General features: G+C 51.0%; 1 protein-coding gene across 1 annotated transcript in view; it reads right to left on the bottom strand.

The window, feature by feature from the left end:
* Window positions 1–22883, bottom strand: part of ASTN1 (astrotactin 1) — a 280642-nt gene that overhangs the window by 123129 nt on the left and 134630 nt on the right. The window contains exons 6-8 of the mRNA XM_053663736.1: window positions 22092–22241; window positions 20799–20966; window positions 13598–13682 (exon numbers count right to left, since the gene is read on the bottom strand). Of these exons, the coding sequence (XP_053519711.1) occupies window positions 13598–13682; window positions 20799–20966; window positions 22092–22241 (403 nt within the window). The remainder of the gene's footprint in view (window positions 1–13597; window positions 13683–20798; window positions 20967–22091; window positions 22242–22883) is intronic.

Consider the following 22883-nt stretch of genomic DNA (forward strand, 5'->3'; position numbering starts at 1 on the left):
AGGAACAAACCCACTAAGAGGCTGACAGTGGAGAGACGATGTCCTTCGGTCAATTCCCTGTAGCTGGAGGACCAGGGACGCGGGCTGGGCTGGAGGGCAATCCTGACCACCGTGCCTGCAGTGGGCCCAAGCCCAGCGGCCTGACTCCCACTGTGCTGTCCATCAGAGGAGGGAGGGTTGGGGAGGGGCGAGACAGGAGGAGGGGGCTTCTGCCGACCTCAAGTCAGCCCATCCACAGAGCACCCCACTTTCCTCATGAGGCGGCACCCGGACAGCTGAGTGCACGGGCTCCAGACAGACTGCCGCGGTCTGAATCCCTTTCGGCAAGCGACCAAGCTTCTCTGTGCCTCAGTTTCCTCATCCGCAAAAAGGGGGTAGCTTCGAAGAGTTGCGGTAAGACCAACACACACAGAGCTCTTACAAACGTGCCAGGCATTGCAAACCCTCAGTAAATACCGGCTACTGTTATCATCTTTTCTTTCGCTTACCAAGTGTGAAACTGTCGCAAATCCCATTGTAAGAACACCTGGTAGAGCAATAGTTTAAACCACATGAATGACTCCCCTCCATAGCAGCTAGACATACCTCCAGAAATGCTTCCCTATCCACTTGGCCCAGAAAATCCCACACAATCAAACAAATCAGGAAGTTCAAATCTGCATTCACTTTAAGAAGACTCCTGAAGCTGCCTGGGCCATCAGGGGTACAGATATCCTAAAAGGCACCAGGGAGCTGAAGGATGTCACCTCACAGAGCAATGTGTACCCTTCCATCGTCACCATGGTAGAGTCAGTGGGTGTGTCCAGGCCAAACAGGGGGGCTGGACACAGGGTCAGTGGCCCCAAAAGAACACTGAGTTTCTGCTGCGTGTGCTTAAAAGTGCAGAGAGAAATGCTGAACTTAAGGCTTTAGATGCAGAGTCTCTGGTCATGGAGCCGTCCCGGTGAGCAAAGCTCCTGAGATGCAGCTCAGAACTTACGGAGCTCCCGGCGGCTCCCCCCACACGTGAGCTCTCCCCGCCACACTGGGAGGACCCCACCGAGAAAGGGCAGATGGCTCCTAAACCGGGGGAGGAGGCCGCGCGGGAGAAAAAGATATCACGGAAGAAAATGGGTGGCCCGGGAGTAACTTCAGCATCAGATAAATGCTAATAAAAGTAAAAGCAGGAAACGAAACTGCATGAACTAAAAGACACGGGAGTTAAGAGCCACATGAAAAGTGTGGAGGCAAAATTTTAACAGCGTGGGCTCTTGTAGGCAAGAGAATGGATCCATATTTTTAAAAAACAAGATGGCAAAGATGCCTAAGAACTAGAATGAATCCCCCGACGAGGAGGAGTCCCAGCTAAGCTGCTGCCCACTGCTGACGGCTCTCCAGGTTGGCATTTCAAAGGGTGTCTCGGGAGTCGCCTACCCTGGTTCTAGAAGGGAACTGGTCCACCGGTTTAGATGATGTATTGAGTACCCATTCTGCGCCAGACCAAATCTTCTATCTGGACTAGACCAAAATATGTGGCTTGAATGATTACACCTTTGGTGAACTGCTGTGTAGTGAACCGATGAAACCCACAAGTTTCATGGAAGGGGTCACAGTCAACCTGCGGGAAGGTCTCTGATGGATGCAGGGCTTGGCAGGGTTTTCTTTAACAATTTCATTGGCTACTGGGAGGTGGTCCTGAAGGGAGGTTCGGCAGACTTACCGATCACATAAAGTAGGAGGGATGGCTGATACACAGGACGGCAGAGTGGGGACCCCAAGGCTGCCCTTGGGCTATGAGCTAGAATTTAATAGGGTTTTTACATAAGACCTGAACTTAGGCTGAGACAACTAAAGGCAGTCTTGAATATACTTTCTTTTTGACAACAGTTCCTCTGAAAAAAGGTGTTTAGTTGGCCAGCACCAGGGCTCTTTTCTTAAACGGCTTACGCCAAGCTTAGCTTAGAATTCGCTGACAGAAATGTGCAGGAAGAAGGCAGGATACGGGCTACAGAGCAATTTGGTCCGCCCTGGGCATCGCCCGAGAGGTGTCATGCCCAACGAGGAGGATGCAGAAAACAGTAGGATCTTCCAGAAAGCTTGCAGTCTGAAGTTGAAGGGATTGGGTATATTCCGAAGAGGAGTGGTGAAGAGATCATCACAGTTACCTGTGGCACGGACATGTCCCCAGCCCGCACACGGGGACCCTACAGTCAGCAGCAGATGGGCACGTTTTTCTAAGCTGCACAAACACACCATACAAGCTACCAGTCCTGAGCACAGAATACGCACATCGACATAAATTCTTTATTGTTCCGAAGGACAGAGCTGCCCACAAAGGTGGAAGTTACAGGAAAGCCTACCTTGGCTCAGACTAAAGAGCCGTCTATAATCCACATTACGGCACTGGAGTAGCTGCCTCTTTAAAGAATCTAGCTCCACTCACTGAGACCGTTCAGTGGGGGAGGGGCATCTGCTAAAGAGGCTGATGGAGGAGTTTTACACCAAGTGTCGAGTTACCACCTTGAGGTGGGACTCCCGCTTGCTCAATAGTGTGGAATAGTCAGGGATTCTGCTAATATTCTTACTGACACTGGGAGGTGACTCTCCACTCTCAGGAGTCTAAAGACCCAGGGATCAGAAAACAGAGCTCTATGGAAGGCCCGCGCAAGAATAGCCACGTGTTTTCATTTATTCGACGAACATCTGTTGAGACCTACTATGCGCCAGGCAGTGTGTCCAGGTATGACAATGCAATGACATACAAGACACTGTCTGTGCCCTCGTGAAATTTACACGCTTGAGGTGGGTTATTCTAAACCCATCTTGTCAAACTGGGGTTAAGATCACATCACTGGGCAGCCGTTCAGAGAACATAAATGAAGCTGTGGCGGATGCTGAAATCAGCAGGACACTGAACGCCACCACGCACTGGGGCTTACACAGTTTATGCGACATTATTGAACACAGCGTGTTTTATGTGGGTTTCCTTCATAATTCTTATAACATTTCTATGAAGCAGATACTAATATTATTTTTATTGATGAGGACACTGAGGCTCAAAAAATATTATGAAGCTCACCCTGGCCGGGGGCTCAGTTAGTTGGAGTATCATCCTGTACAGCAAATGCCTGCAGGTTCAATCCCCAGCCAGGGCACACATCTAGGTTGTGGGTTTGATCCCAGGACAGGGTGCATAAGGGAGGCAACCCATTGAAGTTTTCTCTCTCTCTCTCTCTCTCCCTTCCTTTCTTTCTAAAATTCAATATACGTATCCTTGGGTGAGGACTAAAAAAAAGTTGTGAAGTTAGCAAAAACTACAGTGCTCTTTTAAGCAGAAGAGGTGAGACCATGTGAAGATTTGAGCCCAAGTCCATCTGACAAACTCAGTGCTGCTCCCAGGACGCACCGATGCTCCCCACGCAGATAAACACGCAGGCAGGTGAACACGAATCCTCTTGGAACTGAGGTGTCGGCAGCCTCCTGGCTGGGCTGACCTAGTGTGACCAAGGCTATTACGTGAAGCCTGGTGAACCACACCCAGAAAGACCTCTGATCATGTTGTCCCAGACTGCCGCCTCCCTTGGCGAGTAGCTCGGGGACGATGGGTGGCCCCACCTTTCACATGGGGCAACGCCCCTCCTGCCCCGCTGGACAGGGTAATGAAGTCTTGCCAAGGGCAAGCACCTGCCTGGGTGTTTTACTCTCACACGTCTGTACCAGCCAATAGGTGAATGCGATCTTACCGAGGGTCCACAGTGAAGCCTGGACCATGCCCTCCGCTCCGATGGACCATCTTGACTTGAACCCAAGGACATGATGTCACACCAGCCACGATGCCTGCACCCCACAGATGGTTACCAGCCTGGGGCTCCCGGGATGTGTCTGCCTTTAAAAAAAAATCCTGGGCAGCAGCCGATGGCACTGTGTTTAGGGCCTTCACCTCGGTCCCTCCAGTGACTTGTCACCTTCCCCAGACTTCTGCATCACTGTGAGGAGAAGCTTAACTACACGCTGCACACCTTTCGTGGTTTTTTTAATCTAGGCATCCGCTCTCGGAGCCCCTGCCCCCACAGCCTCAAGGCTGAACTGCAGCTTCTCTCCTGCTTTCATTTTGAGACTCAAAAGAGTCGTTGCCCTTGAGGGGTTTGGCAAGAGGAAGTTCCCTTTTGGGACCCAAATCCCCTGTTCTTGCCTAAGAGACTCTCCAAATCACTGCAATACCCAGTCGATTTACCTATCACGTAAGGACGATAATAGCTTCTACTTCAGAGTGCTAAGAATCAAATTGGTTGGTACACAGAAAGCGATTACAAGAGTGGCTGGTGCATCCGAAGGGCTGTGTAGTGTCAGCTATTATTATTGCTGATGTTCATGTCACCACTGGCACCGCCGCACCTGGCGCACAGAGCGTGGGGCGGGCCACAGCACCAGGCGTGCTAAGTGCCCGGGCTCAGGGACCTTAATGGCACTGCAGGCAGGCTTCTCCTGGAGTGGCCTGTGCTCCCATTGTCACCATCCCACAGTGGGACGGGCACTGACTCCATCTGCAGTCACCCTTCTCATGTGGTTACAAACACGGGGGGCCCAGCGGGACTTCAGGATGAAAGGGGGGGCCATGCTGGGAACTGGGGTCTGGGAAGCCCCCTGGGGACCCTCCACCTCCCCAGTGGATTGGGCTGGAGTGACACTGGGGGCCTGGGAGCAGCAGGAGCTCAGGGCCTCCTGTCCCTGTCCTGCATGGCAGAAATCTGGCCACCCTCTCACCTCCCAGCATCTTAGACCCAAAGGCCAACTGCGCCTGGAAAGCCTGGTTTGGGCTCCACCCTCTCTCCAGCCAACAGCAGCCTTCTCGGTGCGGGAAAACCTCTCGGGAAGGTGAACGAACCTGGAGGGAAGGAGACTACGAGGGAGAGAAGCGTTTATTCCCAGGTGGAGCTGCCCCTGCGGTTTAATGAAAAGAGCCCAGCTGTTAGCATCAGCCTGCCCTCCACTCTGGGACTCTGGTCACCTTCCTACTGAGCCTCAGATAGTAACAGGCACCTGTCCCAGGACATACACATGCATGTGTATCCGTGTGTGTGCACACGGAGGACAAAGCAAGAGCTGTAACGACACGCTACACGTTTCGTTAAAAAATTTTATCCCTAAACAAAACAAACGTTCGGAATGCGTTCTCTCCAGGGGACGGCACTTCGGGTGGCTTGGGTTTTCTTCCTTTTACTGCTGTTTTCTTCCTTTTTCTATTTTTTCCTACCAACTGCATGCATTGCTTTTACAAAGAGAAAAATGATAAAATAAAAAAAACCCAAATGTGCAAAGACGAAATGTTTGCTCTCCGATTTCTGAAATTATATAATAACGTTAAAATTAGGAGCAGATAATTATAGGATGAACATTTGAACTAGAACCCAAAATGCGTATCTAGGAAGAATAAACCTTAGGGCTGCCTTTACTAAGACTGTTTTCACAGAAGTGGCAGGTGGCCCAACGCCACTGATTGCTTGGCTCCTCACCCGCGTGCGGGGTTTTTATCGAGATCAGTGGTGACATTAAGAAGAAAACCACGGATCCCAGCCTCGTGTGCTTAGTCAATGACAGCTATTAATCCGCTTTATGTAAGGGACCGCTCTCACGGTTCAGCGGCATGAAGTTTTCCTGCATGAAAAACACACTGAATGTGAGAGTCACAGCTCAGTGTTCATTCGGCCCTTCCTGACACAGAACTACAGACATGTGCATATCAGAGTTTTGCTGTTTTTTTTTTTTAAACCTAAATGCCAGACCTTCAACAACTGACTTTCTTCCTCCCTCTACAGTCAGGTAAAAATGGCAGGTTTTAAGTCACATGTTAAGAATAACCTCTCCATGGAAAAAGATTTGAGGAAACATACCACATACCACAGAGATACCTGTAAAACTTCCTTCTTTATCTTTGCCCCCCAATTTTGTGATAAGTAATACATGCTCATTGTTAAATTATAAAAAGTGAACAAAAATATATACAGGATTGGATGGGGGTGGGTGGGAAGGAAGCAAAACTTTTAATGCATAGAAAAAGAAATCAGGAGGAAATATGCCGAAACGGTAATGGTAATTTTCTCTGAGAACAGAATGAGGGGATTTTTTTTCCTCTTCTTTTTAAAGGAAATATGATAAATAGCCAAGCTCTCCAAAGCCAGGGCAAGTGACAGGCCTCTCGGGTCTGGTATTCTTAGACCGAAACCCAAGCAGCCTGATGGCCCGGGGAGCGTCGCTCGTGGAAATACCCACGCATTCGGTGGAATGTATAAATTCGGGACGCTATCTGGAAAGCATGGGCAAGACATAAAACATTCATTTTTGTAAAATTGAAACAATTTATCTTCCATTCTTGAGCAGATGGGAGGGTGAATTGAGGTTGATTTTTTTTCGCCCCTGCGGTCATGCTGTAGGAAATAGGAGCATTCCCGCCCCCGGCACCGTTTAAAATAAGCCTCTTGGTGCTGCGAGTGGACCCATTGGAGAGAACGCTGTGCTGCTTTTGCCCTCCTCTGGGGGGCAGTGGGTACTGTAGGGGGGCTGCAGATGTTTGCCATTGGGGGAAGGGTCGGCGGAGGAAGACGTGTCCCCTCAGTCCTGGCGGGAGGGGGGTGCAGAGAAGCCGGTGGGGACCGCAGAGTGCTCAAGTCTCATCTACAGCTGATCGCGGATGTCCAGGGGGTCGTACACTCTCCACATTGTGCTCTCTTTGAAACCTGAGTTTAACTGGCTGAGTTATCGCCACTATCCACCTGTCACTATAAAGCCTGGCCATCAGCTATGCGAACTTGAACCAGTGTCTTCACCTCTCTTTACTGATTGGGTCCTCGATTTCCCAATCAGTGAAATGCAGGGATCCTTTATGATGTAGTGTACTCAGCCACTCGGCAGCACACCGGTTCTTGTTTTTATTGGAGGGCTGGTCGTCTGGTAAGAGATGCCCTCCCGGGGGCCTGGGGACACCCCCTCTTGCTTAGGAAGGGCCCTGAAGTCCGGCTGTGCTCCCGTCATTGGAAGGACCTTGTCAGATGCAGATTCTGGGGCATGCCCCAAAGCTATGAACTTAAAGTCTATGGGGGTAGGTTGGAAATCAGTACTTTAAATAAACTCCCCAGATGATTCTTCAGTATTTGCTCCATGAACTGGCATCAGGACGTCCAGTGACCAGCGAGTCACAGTTACTAAGGCACATTTTGCTCATGTGTCATCCTGAGTAACCAGGAAGGTTAAGAGGGAGCAAAGGGCATTGCCAAAAATGGTAGAGCCAGGGCCAGCACAAGCTCATCGAGTGTCTCTGTGCAAACCAGAGAAACGTGCCTATCTGGACACCTGGACAGGTGGAGCCTTTGCCAGGGTTTCCCGCCGCAGCGAGCGGGTGCTGAGCTGGGTTCCAGCTCTCGCTCGCCTTCCCAGCCAGAGACACCTATCTGCTGGGGACGGAGTGTCTCTCTGCCCAGCTGACTGACCACACACCGTACAAATGGGTCCAGTCATGTTTTCCCTGGAACAATCACCAGGAACAAGCGTTTCCCAACCCAGCTGGGCAACCTGGTCCCACTAATCAGGGCTGAGGAGGTCCCTGTAGGTGGAGACTCACTTTCAAGCCCTAAGTTCCTGCCCCTTCACCCAGGGAGGGGTCAGGTCTCCTTCTTCAGGGCCATATTTCTGCTGGAATCAGGTTATCGCAGGGGCTCCTGGAGAGAGAAGGAACTGGGAACTCTTGGTTGAATTCTTAGAGCTTCCTTCTTTGATTTTGATATTGAAATTGGTGAAATAAAAAACTACTTCCATTAACTCCTGGGAGCAAAGAGGGAGAGTGGGGTCAAGAGAAAGGCAGGGAAGAAAGAGAAATAAAAGGTCACACAAATACACTGGAAACCCTTGTAAGGAATCAGTGAGTAAGTGAAGAATAATTAGAAAATTGACACACATATATGGGGGGGAGAGAGAGAGAGAGAAAAGGAGAATAACAAGAGCTAATGGGGAGATAATCCCATTTGTGTATAGAATGGCAAGGACCAGAGCTGGGCTCAGACCAGGAGGCTGGGCTGCAGGGTGTGTGTGTCAGGGGGACCCGTCTGGAGATAAAAGAACAGTGACAGGATGGCCAGCAAATCCTGTCTGAGGGGCTGGAGGAAGGTGAATGGCATCAGGACATGTGCGTACGGGCAGGAAAACAAAAGCCAGATGATGAGCTAGAGATGGGCAAAGGACAGTCAGGAGATGTCACATGTCACACGGGACAGCCTGTCTGACGCCATCTGAGTCACGTCGGAAGAGACTTGGGGCAGGTCGCAGGAGGCCAAAGGCTGCCCGGGACAAGGCCTGCGGTTGGAGCTGCGGCTGCGCATTGTAGTCACCGCTCTGCAATGGCCCAGCATTTGCACTTGGATCAGAAGTCTCTGCCCATCTGCAGGGCCCAGGAGGAGCAAGGATGAGCTTGGGATCATTTTGAATAAACAGTGGAAACTGACCTCTGCTCACCCCCCAGGGAATGGCGTCCGGCCCCTGGGGCGCGGGTCACTGCCCTGGGAACGGTCCCTATCGCCATGTCAAGATGGCACCATACAAGCAGGCCCTGAACAATCACTTCCCCATGGTCAAGCAGGCATGTTAAGCAGGGCAGAGAGACTGAGGCCGACCATGACACCTTCTTCAGCCTTGAGCAGATGAGGAAACCGAATTCTACGGTGTGGGGCGTTTGCTCCTTATCCAGAGTCAGATTCCCTAAGCAGTCACTCCTTGGGGGGTGGTGAGCAGTGGGGAGGAACTGCAGAAGCAGCACAGAAAGACAAGCAGCTGGGACAATGGAAAGGACAGTATCAAGGCAGTGCGGGCAGTGTACGAGTGTATGTGTGTGCGTGCATGCACGTGCGTGTGCACTAATCTGGAGACATCACGGTAACTGTGTGGCCTCCACAGCAGGTGGTATAAGGAGGAGCCATCCTCATGAGCAGGGAGGGCCACCCCTGACAACAGCTTCTAACCCCTTGGAGAAATACCTGTTCCTTTCTCACAGTGGGTCCCGCCCCGTCTCATGAACGAACACTCTATCACCATCCCCAGCACTGAAACCGAGTGATATGAAATAGACCTCTGGTGGGGAATCTCCTTGGAGTTGCCCTCTGTATCTGAGGAGTCAGAATAAGAAATCAGACCATTATTTACTGGGAATTTTCACATGCAGGAGTTTAATCTAATATTGGTATTCTGGAAAACGTAGCTGGGGGGCCCTTGGGTACACTTCTCGTTTAACAAAAAAACCACTTTCACAGCCTGCCTTAATATTCTCCAAAGTAGCTAAATAAATTTGTTTTTTCCTCCTCTGATATTTTCATGTAAATCAATCTCTTGCCTCCTCCACTCTCGTTTATTGTTTTCATTTCTCATCTGTGAAAGTTTTCAATTAGTCCTTCTTGCGCTAGCAAACACATATCAAACCGACCCCAACAGAGCCCGGCTGTGTCTAGGGAGGGCGGCAATGGGAGGACTCACAGGGGTCGGACAGAAACATGGCAAGGCCCACTGCTGGGGTGGGACCCTTCCAACCCCACCCGGAGTCGCGTCGCATTTGGGAACAGAGTCGCCGGCCGCTGTGGCAGGGAGTAATTTTGTTGCCAATCTCCCAACCAAGCATGTAACCTCACACATCCTGTACTCTCATTAGAAATCTGTCAGCCATGACTTTGTGAAATCTTTTTTTTAACCATTTTTCCTTTTGGTGAATAGAGGCTTCCTGTGTAAAGAGTTCAGTGACTTTACAATCTGCCACCTGGATCCTGTCACCTGGGGGAGCCCCAGTGACCGGCTTCCCCACCCAGATCCAAACACAAATGTCTCTCACGTGGCCTCACTCCTCCTTGGCCATTTTTGGAAGAACCAGAGTCAGCAAAAAAAAAAGTTTGCAAACCCCTTGATTCACACGCCCTGTATGTACGGTCCCCAGTTCTCGGTCGCACTTTGCTATTTGGCCTTGAAAACTTTTATCTACAGGATAATTTTAGGACTATGCTTTACTTACAGAATCCAGATCAACAGAAGTTGAGACGGTCTCCGGAGGTTTTGTGTGTGTGTGTGGTGTTTTTTTTTCTTTTTAGGATTATTTCACATTATTGTGAAGGGTTCAGAAATATGATGTGTTGTAAGGGACTGTCCCACCAAATACACAGACCCCTTGAAACCTGTCCCTCCTGCTGACCACTCTGCAGGAAAATACGTGGAACGTGAATGTCCAAGAGCAAGACTAGTTGAGATCCCGTCCTGCTCTGCCTTCTCAGCCTCTGTCGGCTGCACTTGTAAGTTAACACTGACCTATGTATACGCCATCCCTGGGGACACCATGCCCCTCCTGCTTCCACGCCCTGACATGGCTGAGTTCCCTCTGCTTAGCAGTACCTTTATCACCTGTGAAATAGGCGAGTTCAAGATCTGACTTCTCCACGAAGGCCTACTCCAGATTCTTGGGTGACGCATAAGTCAGCCCTTAAACTGTGAGCCCACACGCCTTCGCTCACGACGGCACTAGTTTTTAGAATTTACTGCAGTGTCTTGTCCTGTGCCCACTGATGTAGCTAGATATTAGTTCTTCCAGAGCAGACACCACACTGTTCTTCTTATAATCAGAAACCTAGCTGACCCCCGGCCACAACAGGTCATGGAGGGAGTATGTGTTGTGTTGAAAACAGGAACGAGAGAGTAAATGGCATGTACCAGTGGGGGGATTTCTGGAAGCAAACCAGTATGTGCACACACACACACACACACACACATGCACACACACACACATATATCCCCCAACCCCCACAGGTCTGGGTAAACTGGAGTGTGAGGCAGAGGCTGGGTACAGGTGTAACCCGCCTGCCTCACAGAATCGCCCATTTGTACTTTTTTGTATTGGTGTCCTTGATCAATTTTCTTCCTTGTCTGAAAGTCAAGAATGCCTCTTGGTATGGTCCTCCCAGACCATTAACTTCAATTTGGCACAAAAGAACCCATTGTCACTACTCCTGGCCTAGGATTTGCCCGCTCTGCGTCAAAAGAATGCTGGGCTATCCTAACGCACGCAATACGAGAATACCCAGTGATAAATACACGTAAATACACATGCTGCCTACCTGCGCCTTCTGGAACATTCAGTGAGATAGGCAGGAAAATGAGGACTGCCACTGATTTTTCCATAATATCCCAATACGTAATCATGAGTTGGCAATCTGTCACGCAGTTATCAATTCAGGTGACAGTCTTCACGTTCAAATCAATTCAGATTAATTTTGTAAGAACCATTCAAGGGAGCCTGGCATCGGGTCCCTGATTTAAATAAAGATGTATGACATCTTCCACGTTTCATCCGTCTTATCGCTCTATGAGGAAAATGCCATCGTCTGTCTGCCCCTTTCCTATGTACATACAAACGATGCTGCTTATCACTCTTGGTTCCATTAACCTCAAGACACTCACTTTCCCCCCCCTCGGAACAGTTGCTCCATTATTTTATTAGTGTCCAAAATGAGACCTCGTAGACAGTGATGATCAGCGAATAATGGGAATTAGAGATGGAAATGACATATTAGGTCTCCTTGTCTGTTTCCTGGGGCTAATGTTCTCGTCAGTCGGTAACTCAGTCCTTGCTCCTTATTTGAAATGACACCCACGCAGGGACTCCACCATTCGTTCCCCTGGAGGCTCTTGTCTACATCCTAAGACTGTCCCTTCCCCACAGCCAGATGGACTGGCCTTTTGCAGTGACTGAGTGAGGTCAGACCCATCCTCACACGACCCATCTACAAGGCAAGGGCTGTGGGGGCTTGAGTCTTTGGCCCCCAAATTCAGTCACGGTGGACAGCCAGCCTGGACCAGTCAGGGCAAGAAGTGAAATGGTATTTTCTCCAGCAGTAAGTTTGTAGGCTGAGAGAGAGCTGGTTATCCATCATCCTTTACAATATTTTACTCAATAAGAATCATAGCCAACTGAGATTCTCAGCCATCGCATAAGCAAAACTCCTGCCTCCCCAGAAACTATGCAAACATTCCAGGGGTCAGAGAGGAAGAGACCCTCTTTATTCAGGCTCTGATCGACATCTGCTAGCCGGGTCCTCTGCCCTTCCCGCCAATCTCCCCAGAACATTCTGCTGCATATGCACCTACCCTCCTGCAAACATCTTCCTCTCAGGGTGGTGGGCTGCCTCTCTGATTCGATCTCAGATGCCGTGGAAATGCTGCCATCCATCATTTTCACGAGCAGAGAAATTTCATGGCGCTCTGACTTCCCCAAGTTTTCTGACCCGTGACTCAGATTTCCTTTCTCTACCTTCATTCTCCCCTGTCCTTCTCCCTCAACCTCAACCCGTTCCAGAACATTTGCCCTCTTCTAACGTCTGCGGGCATTCATCACGCTCTGACTTAGTCATCAGCTGGCCAAGTTCTCCGAGTTGAGTTCCAGCCCTTCGTCATAAATCACTCCCTTGAGCTCTTCAATCATTTTTATTGCTCTTCTCCAAACTCTCACCCATTTGTCTCCATATTTATTGCTCGGAGAGCCCAGAACTACATTCAATATTCTAGGCTCAGTCTCATCAGAATCAGACAGAGGGGGCCGAGTCCCCCGTGGGCAATGTGGGACATGACAATGGCTTCCTTCTTGCCTCTTGTTGGGCTGCAAACACAGTTCTGATCTGCACTCTGAGCAATCACTCCGAAGTGGCGTTTGCCTTGATTTCTTTCTAGTTCCCCCTGCTCCATTGATTGCTGTTATTAGTTAGTGTTCATTGATCCCTTTCTCCTTCTGCTCCCTTCCACAGCCCAGCCAATGCAGAAAGCGAACTCTCAGCAACCCAAACAAAGCAGGAAGTTGCTTGTAAAAAGCAAGAGTAGCTAGACTTGTAAAAAGCAAGAGCATTGGTGATCATACTGCAACGTCAATGCACATAATGCCATTGAACTGTATACTTAAATATGGTTAAAATGGTGAAATTGATATTAGGTGCATTTTATCCCAATAAAAACTCACCAAACAAAAAAAATGTAAAAGCAACAGACAAGGTGACTTTTTCGTCCTGATCAAGCATGCTAGGAGAAGAGCAAAGGTCTCACAGAGAATTGGTTACTGGGAATCAGGCAAAAATACTCTTCGTCAACGCCGAGCATGCCCTGAGTCTGCATTTCACCCCTGCGGACAGTCCCGGTGTAAACACGTAAACCCACCCACATCAGCCTTGCAAAGCTCGCCGAGCCCCGACAGAGCTGCACAGGACCCTGTGTGGCTCTGAGAGCCTCCAACAAAACCAGCAGCCATGTTCGGCCAGCAGAATCCTCGTGGCTGGCCACAGTGTGACAAGGAAAAGAGGGACAGCTTGGCATTCAGATCCCAGCTGCAGGGCTGTGACGCAGACGTGTCCTCTCTGGACTCATCAATGGAGCAAACGCTCATAGGGACGTCACTGGGATGGTATAACTCAGGAAAGGCACCCTGACATTTCTACACATTTGCTGCTCAGACCACAGGCAGCCTTTAGCTCTGCTTCCCGACACAAGGTGGCTGAATGCCGGGCCCACGTGCTGCAGAGACGACGTGCTGCAGATGGACTTGCCATCTCCTACTTACCCCTGGTTTGTCCCCCATTCATTCCGGATGCAAAGGTGCTTGTGTACTGGGTCCTTCATGTACCCTTCGTAGCAGAGGCACTCCCCTTAGGGGCAGGGCAAGGAGGGGGGAAGAGAAACACAGAGCAATTGATTAACATGTGTGAGCTGGGGCAAAGGAAGGGGCAACAATCAAACTGAGGCCCCAGCAGCATCACGGAGGAGACCCCATTCCTGTCTCCACTGCCCACAGGGGTGAACGCCACCCATCCCTCCATGTCCCATTACGCGGTAATAACATTCACCACTATGGGAATCCACCATTGACAAGGCACCTCCTGTGTGTTCTCTGTAAACACAAAGGCAAGAACTCTGGAGCAGGGGGCTTTGCCCACCTGGACTTCCTCGGTGCCCAGTGTACTGTGAGGCATGTACTAGATGAGGAAGAAAATGTTTAAAGACAGCCTAAAGGCATTATGTCATCCAAATTTCTGAGGATCTTGAAAAAAGTAGCTACTATTGGTTCTGCTGTGCAGATGGGGAAAACGGAGGCTCGGAAAATGAAGGGGTCTTGAGACTGCTTGTAAATGGCGGGGTTAATACTTCAATCTGTGTCTGTCTGACTCCAGACCTTTTTTCCCCATCACTCCGTGCAGTGCCCGCAGAACAAGTGCTCCAGAGGAGGCCACTTACATCAACTATGTTTTTATAGGAACTGGGGATTAGTAAACCAGCTAATCCTCTTGGCTGGTAAACAGAAGGGTTACCCACAATTCTACATTCCTTTGGGACATTACTGTGCTTCGTTACCATCAGTTGTTTCTTTGGTACACCAGGATGTCCACGACCCCTCTGACACTGTACACAACACCGTGTCTGTGCGTCTTCCCGTGGAAGATTTGCACGGCATTCACCGGATTCACGAGTAAATCCAAGGGCCCCACAAGATTATGAATCATTGCTCTACTTAGTCCTGATCTTGCAGGAAGTTGTTGCTGCTTCCTGCTTCCTCTGAGGCCAGTCCCATTAAATCGCCCCATTAATGCTTCTAGGGGCTGTTTGTTTCATCAGTTGGGTGGGACTTCCTGAAACTTGTAAGTAACAAAGGTGCCAGCAGGCTCTAAGGAAACAAGGGACACACAGTTTCTTTATCTCTCTAGCAAGAGACACTTAACAAGGATATAAATAGAATAATAGCTTTGAGTGCTATTTTCTCTTCCCAAAGACAAAAGGCAATACAAGTGTTGAGGACAGAGGCTGAGTGGCTCTGAGCAGGCTGCTTACAGGATCTTAGCTCAACTGTCTACTCCAAGACTGACCTATAAGCCGCTGGCCATCAGGCCTCACTACCAGGTGACATATATTTCCTCCCCCCACACCTGCCCAAGGTGCTCAAGGCTGGGGTGAAAATGAGCAACTTCTTAGTTTGTAGGGGACCCACAGGGGGTAAAGGTGTCCCCTCTACGGCAAATTCAGGCTTCCACATGGTCTAGATCATCAGAGGCTCTAATTAACTGGCATCAGCAGCACTGGACCAAGGAATGTTTGGGCAGCTGTGAGTCGGACACAGGGCAACACAGCTTGACATTAGTTGAAGATAAGGCTTTCCCACGAAGACTGCTTCTATTGACTCCAAAGAAAGCACAAACTGGAGACCATAAGCTATACAAGGGCAAGAGCAAGGTTAGCTTTCCAACCCCATATGAGTAGATCTTTGATAAATACTGTGTAATGGAAAATAACCACATTAACTAGTTTGCCCTGAACTTACAGATAAGACTACCCACACCTCACCCTAAGATGTGGATCTCTAAGCCAATTCATGGGTCAAGGACCCGCTATGCTTCCCCCAGAAGGACATCATTTCCTATATGTCCACGGAGACAATGGACATGAGATGTTATTAACAGGAATGAACCTCAAGAGGTTGTCGACCCCATTACTCTGCTCTCTTACAATGGCCTTGGTGGGATGCCCTGCCTGGAATTAGAGATTGAAGAAAACGGGAGTCCTTCTTCCACGTTTGAGATCTAGCTGCCAGGAAACATGTAAAAGAAAGTACAACAACTACCCAGAGATCAAGCAGAATCTGATTTTCCTAAAGCGGCCAACACCTACCGACTGTAGACACATTCGCCTTTCTCAAATTGCCTTCCCAGCCATTATCTCCTTATGAGGTTTCCTTCCTTTGTCACCGAGTGGGGACACGCTGCTGACAGGAGAAAAAGCTATTCCCCACAGCATGTCACGAGCAGCTCAAAGTGAGAGCGACAGAGAGGTTTTCAAACACATCAGCGAGAGTTTGAGGACATCCGAAAATCTGCCTGTCAGATGATCCTCATTTCCGGAACCCACCAAACCTTCTGCTCCTGTGTTCCTCCTCGGAACCAGTTTGGCCATCTCACCGGTGGAGGAGAGATTGGGCTGGATGAGGAACACTGTTGCTATGGCAACCCCCGGCAAAATCTTGATTTGGAGAGGGGTTTCGTGCAAGCACAAGCTCTGGTAGCTGTGAATTTTAAAGACCCCATGAGGGTACTGGATGCCCCCCTAAGCTAGAAGTGTTAGAGTCTTTGCACCTGCTGTGACAGATGGCGGGGAACACATGACGTGCTGCCTGTGTGGAAGTCTTCATAGGATCCAACAGGAAGGCGTGGCACGGCCACGGAAGAGGGCCCGACCAGGACGGAGGCACTCAGGGGCGACCTCGCTGCCGGAGAGCAGAAGCCCACCAAGAGGGGAGTCACGCATCGCCTGGGCATGGCTACCCAATCTGTGCTTGGGACCCTGAAGGAAGGCACCTTGAGGGACCCTCTGTGACGGACAGAGCCTTCGGTCACGTCCCACTCATAGCTGAAGGGCTGAGGAACAAACCCCACGGAAGGGTTAGAGAAAGGCTTTGACGCTAGGGACCCTCGGCTATGACCCAGCTTACCACGGGTCCTCCATGATGTAAATGCAGATCAAGGCTGAACTGTCTGAGTCAGCACTAGCCTTCAGGTAGCTGGCGGCTCTCATTAAATAGAATCGGGTGTGTTTCAGCTAGAAAGGGAAATTTTCACAAGACACCTGGACGTGGGCAATACTGAATTGCTTGGTCCCTTTCCCTGTGAAGACAGCGGGCAGAAGCCAGGCCTGGAGTCAAACACCCCTGCGCGAGTCTGGGGGGCCGGACAGAGGGCAATACGCCCGATGCACATCCAGAGAGAAGGTGCTTTAATCCAGCCACAAAAGGGAGTTTGGAGTGAGCAGCACGCTGGGTGACATGGATAAAATTGAGGCTGTGCCTCCTCGCCCATTTGGGTTGAACTACAGAAAGCTAGACAAAGACAGGTGTTAGTCTGGAGAATGCCAAGAGGAGGAGGGCCAGACTGAAGTAAAAAATACTGGTCCAACAACCCTCACCAGATTTCACACATTTCCAACGGCTGGGACTGGCTCACGGAAAGGTCGGGGACAAGAGAAATTGGGGGGAGCAAACTTCGTGGGTGGTGATGGAAACCTGATTCAGCTTGGAAGCTGCGCTCCTCACAGACCCGCACACCCGCGGGTCTTGAGTGGGACTGAAGGTCTGCGGCCAGGAGTGACGGGACCGGGAAGTGACGCGGGCGTGGGGAGCCCCCACAGCTGCCCCGGGCGGCCGGAGCAAAGGCCAGGAACGGAGGGCAGAGACAAGTCAATGAAATCCGCTGGTCTGTGTCGCCACCAAATCACGATCAAACAAGCACAGGACCGCAACAGAAACCCTTGGAAAGTACAGGAAAAGGCAACCTCTGGCTGGATCCAGCTGGGCATGAAGCCTTGCAACCTTAGGGGTTTGCTGTTTGCTAAGAGACACACCAAGAGCTCCAAACCTGGGCGGATCTGGAAAGAATGTCAATGTGCACTTGGCAAAGGGCTGGTAGGCACTGAGGTGAGAACTCAAGGTGCCTTACGCCCCTTCCAAAGAGCAGGGTCGCTAAAATGTAAGAGGGAGGCTGGTGTGGAAACCAGATCGGCAAGCCACCTCCACTCGGCTTCTCCCAGACTCCTGAAACATCTTCGGAAAGTCTACTTAGCCACCCTCTGTAAATCGGGCAGCGATACAAAGGGCACCATACCAATGCTCATTCTTCCCCTATCCCTCTTCTCCTTCCCTGGTATACTAGGTTTCCGTAGCTTCTATAAAATGTTCCCACAAAGTTAGCACTTTAAAACAGCATGAATTTATTACCCTGCAGTTCTGCAGGTCGGAAGTCTGACAGGGGTCTCCCGTGGCTGAAATCAAGGGGTTCTAGGAGCACGCACACTCCCTGGTTCCAGCCCTGCACCTACCACCTTCAAAGCCAGCAGTGGCCGGTGGGGGTCCTGATCGCGTCACGTCACTCTGGTCTCCTGTTCTGCGCCCTCTTCCTGTTTTAAGGACCCCTGTGGTTACACTGGACCCACCTAGTTAATCCAGGATCCTCTCGTTATTTTAAAGCCACTTGTTCGGCAACTTTAATTCCACCTGCAACTTTAATGCATCTTTTCCACAGAACAGACCAGGTTCACTGGTTCTGGGGACGAGGACGCGGACAGCTCTGGGGGCCCATTATCCTGCCTGCCACACCGGGTGCCGCACCACAGCAAAGGTAATGAGCACACACAGGCGTCGCGCTGGGCTGCTGGGGAAGTGTGCCCAAGGAAAGCTTCAGGCACCCGAGGCCTGAAGACCTCTGCTCCTTCGCAGAGACTGAGCGCCCTTTTGCTTATTTGTGTGCATGTGAAAAAAAAAAAGTATTCACGGGCACCTGCGCAGCTGCATACACATGTATGGGCGGACCCCTGGGCACGGCTGGGAAAGCACATGTCCCAATACCATGGTGTTTCCAAACGAGTTAGCTGGGGGATTGCAAAAATAACGTCGGCTTGACTTGCAGCCAATTCCCACACTCGGCTCTCAGGAGAAAGGCTCTAGGAGCGAGTGTGGGAGGCGAGAAAGTTTCTCACCGATGAGCACGAGGGATGACCGCATCACCCCACGTGCAGAGACAAGCGGGCGGGAAGGGGAGCGTGTCCAGTCCCAGCGTTCAGGTCTCGGCACCAGCGTCTCTCAGGTGGGACCTCCACCTGAAGGTGCGGTGCCTCGGTCCTGTGGTGGGGTTGGGGGTCTTCCATTTAGTCTCCCTCCGTGGCTTTCCACTTGGAAATTCCTTAACGGTCATGGATTCTGGGAAGCCATCGGCAGGGGAGGGGCTTCCCAAAGTCACTGTCAGCAGGGACTGCAAATGAGACATCCAGGTGGCCTCCCGTGGACAGGCAGCTTCCTGAACTGCTGGCTCCGGAAGCCGTGATGCTCGGTCATGGTGGCCGCTTACAGTTTTAAATGACAAGCTTGTTGGGTCGGACACGTCTGGGGCAATGAGCGCAACCCTTTACAAGCCCAGCTCGGCTCTGATTTCAGGACGGGTAGAGCACAGGCTCTGCCGAGGGTCCCTGTGGGATTCCGGGCACCTCGAGTACCCTCCTGGGGAATTCAAGCATCGATCTAAAGTAGAGGAGCAGTTGATCCCTGAGACCCCTCCAAGCCGAAAACACCAATGCCTTCTTTCCACATGTAATGAAAAGTGCTTTCTGTCCTTGAAAAAGCCCGGCTCCTGCTTCCAGAGTCCTCTGGAAACCAAGCTCTTCTCGGAGGTGAGTTTAACCACTGAGGTTGTCACGGGGTCTCCTTATTCAGGTCAGCGGGGGGGGGGACCAGAGCCCAGCTCAGTGGCAGGGAGGGGCCTCCCCTCTGTGATGAGCTCTCTTTCCCCGGAGCAGGCTGGTTTGGGGCCTGGTGCACAGCCCATCTGTTGGGTTCGGCGTCTGCCTGCCAGCGTGGGAAGGGCGGCAAGTAAGCACAGCCTTAGACATCAGATGTTTAAAATGCTGTACTTTCTGCTCCACATGGGGCCTGGGATCTTTGTGATGGGCCCACGTGCAGACTTGCAGATCTCAGAAGGGGAACTTCAGATGTTGCCGTGGCCTGTAGCTTACCCCCAAGAGTCAGAGCAATGGACCATAACAGAAGTAAGGGCTAAACGGATGTCTTGGATGCGACCTCTACTAATATCTCTCCACCCCAGCACCTAAAAAAGATGCACCTGTCAGGGTGCGTGCGTGCGTGTGTGTGTGTGTAAGAGGGGGTGTAGCACAGGAAGCTGGAGAGGTAGGCCCATGATTCCAGCAACACCTCACTTGAGGGTCTCAGGTAGCACTGCTTCCCCATCCTTTGCCCTAAGACAACATCCTACTACTCTACCTGTGGTGCTGAATCTACTGGAAACAGATCTTTATAGAGATGAGTATGACGCCCCCTTTGTACGATGAAGGGAAAGACAACCTGGAATCAGGTATCCGAATTCCTGGATACCTTGGGGCTCAGGAAGCACTGAGTCCCAGTGTCTGACGTGCCTGGATCTGGCCCCTCTCTCAGGAAAGCTCCCCCATTGGATAACGTAACAGTCTGAAAGATGTCTACATCCTTTGGCCCAGGAACCCCTCGTCTGAGATTCACTGGGAGAAAATAACTTCAAATGTGCCCTGCCTTCATGTAGTATTATTTATATGAATTAAAAATGTAAAGCACCCTAAACATCAAAGAATAAGAGAATTCTTTAAATGAGCTATGATATACACATACAACGGAGTACCAAATGGCTATTAAAATTATATTATTGAGGGCTATTTAATGTTCCAGAAAACTGTCATGATAGAATAACTGCAAAAAAAATCAGGAAAACTCAACTGGACTTAAGTGTGCTCCGAAGTTTCTACAAAAACCATGATCATGCATAGATGAAAATGGGGAGGGGGACATGAATATTCTTAAATGATTTCTGTAGGAGATAGAATTATTGATGTTTATCATTTTTTTCCAGAAGCTCTTCTAGATTTTCCAAAGTTTTCTGCAATAAGCATGCATAATAGGCTAGCCTCAGGAGCTCATCTTCCCCAAATGGAGGGTGAGTGGCTGTGAGGTCATCGGCACGGACTAGTCCGGCACGAGGCTACAGTTCGCGCGCTCCCCACAGTGCTGCCGGGAGAGGACCCCGCACTTTAAGCCCAACATGTTCAGAGGCCCAACCACTCGGGCAGCCAGCAGAGTCTGGGCTCCCAATCACGATGGAACGATGGGGAGGGATGGCCTGGGTCTCAAGGGGGTGATTGCAAGAGGCGTGGTCTCTGACAGTTACCCGCTGCCCGGTGCTCCCGCCTACCAGTTTCGGGGTCGCATTGGTGTTCACAGGGGTCCAGCAGCCGCCGGGCACAGAGGTCCATGGCCCAGGGCCCACTGGAGTTCTGCTGAGAGAAGAGGACCACTTGGGCCGGGTTCAGCCAGTCACTGGCGTCCAGCTGGCTCCCCTCCAGCAAGATGAAGCGGCTCCCTGCAGGGTGGGGGGAGAGGAGGCACGCACCTGTGTGGGTACAACACACACACAGACACACACAGATGCACCCATATACACAAACACACACACAAATACAAACACACACACCGACATGCAAACACACATAAATACAAGTACATTGACATACATATAAACACAAATACATACATGCACAAACACAAGCACACATATAAATATATACTTACACACAAACACATACAACATGGAGCAAGGGGCACTCTGCAGATCAGCCCAACCCAAGGCCATTCCTCCTGCCAGTCCTGAGCTATCAGGAGCCCCAGGAAAGGTACCAGCAGATGGAGGCTCAGCCACCCCTTGAACTTCCCCACCAGTGTCCCCTGCTGCCTGGCCCCACCTCCAGGTCCAGGGTAGACCTAAGGGTACAGGGACAGAACAGGTCCACAATGCCATGCCACTGCTCCCTCAGGCCCAGTCATGGGCACTGGCACTTGTCTAGGGGGACAAAAACCTGCTGCCCATCGTCACCTGCCAGGAAACAGCTGGCCTGGAGACAGTGCCCCCTCATCTCCAGCAACCAAGGAGACAGACACAGCAGGTCAGTAAGGTGCTTTGGGCTGAATGAATTCAGGGGCTCTCAGACCTCTGTTCCTCCCTCATGTATTGGGTTTCCCCGGATTAAGTAAATTACTGCTATGGAGTTCTAGGCTTATCATAAGTTACTACAATTAGGAATTTCTCACCAGGGCACACCAAACTGAGTCAGGGATGATTCTTAAACGCCTCAACTACTCCACTGAGTTCCCCCCTCCCCGAAAGCTGCAAAACTCTCGGCGTCTTTCTACCTGTATCCAGTATGCTCTGTGTTTCTCCACAAAGACAGGAGCTTCTTGAAAAACAAACGGGAAAAACAGGGAACGAGAGCAAGCGTAGAGATGAGGGATCGGTTCGGGTTTTTCACCTGCTTTTTGATTACATGTGTGGACGATCCAGTTTCGCCCACAGCTTTATTGTCTTGTGTTTACTTTCCCCTCACCTACGGTAACAGGCAACCGTGACCCCGGGTTCCTCCACATCCTGTCGCCCAACCCGAAACCATCCACACCAGGGAGGGAGGCAGGCACAGGTCAGGAGGGGGCTCACCATCCGCGATCAGGTGCTCAGGGACGTGCAGGGTGATTTTGACGACGAGAGGGCAGCTGACATGAGAGGAGCAGACGAGGCCGATGACACAGCTGGTGAGGCTGATCAGCATCAGGGTGGTCTTGTTGACGGGACTGCGGGGAGAGCCCACTGGAAGGAGGACACAGGCCAGACGCGTGGCGGTGAGGACCTGCGGCGGACAGCCAGCTCGCCCTCTTGCTGCCCAGCCCAACCCAGCGGACGAGGCAGGCCGCTGGCAAACCCAGGCAGCAGACCTGTGCAGCTGCACGACCTCAGCGACATCTGCCCTCATGGAACACCAAGTCATCAGCTGGAGTCAGAGGGGACTTAGCCTACTGGTGGCCCTCGGGGTCAACAATGGCTAGCGTTGTGCAAGTCACCTGCAGCCTCCCTGGGCCAGGGTCACAGAGAAATGGTAAAGGAGGGCGGTCTCCCCCTCGACATGCCTGGCTGAGCTCCAGCCTCTTGCCCAAGGGCAGCAGGACTTTGCTTGGGCCCCCTGCACTTCCCCCAGCTTCCTACAGAGGGAGCTCTCACAAATCGGCTCCATCACTTCTGAGGAATTTGCAGAGCCGGAGGAGTGACCCTGCTGGCTGGCTGGGAGCCCTTGCCCTGTATGGCCTGGAAGGAGGGAACTAAGGAAAGTGCACTCTGTAGGAGAAGCGGATGCTGTTGCCCCAGAAGGCTCTCCCCGGTCTCTTACCCCATATGACCTGATGGGGTACAGTCATCAGTGAAAGTTACTGAGAACAGAATAGGGCTGGGGAGTAA

This window comes from Artibeus jamaicensis, unplaced genomic scaffold (assembly GCF_021234435.1).
Source record: "Artibeus jamaicensis isolate MK-2021 breed Jamaican fruit bat unplaced genomic scaffold, CSHL_Jam_final contig_327, whole genome shotgun sequence".
Lineage (NCBI taxonomy): Eukaryota > Metazoa > Chordata > Mammalia > Chiroptera > Phyllostomidae > Artibeus > Artibeus jamaicensis.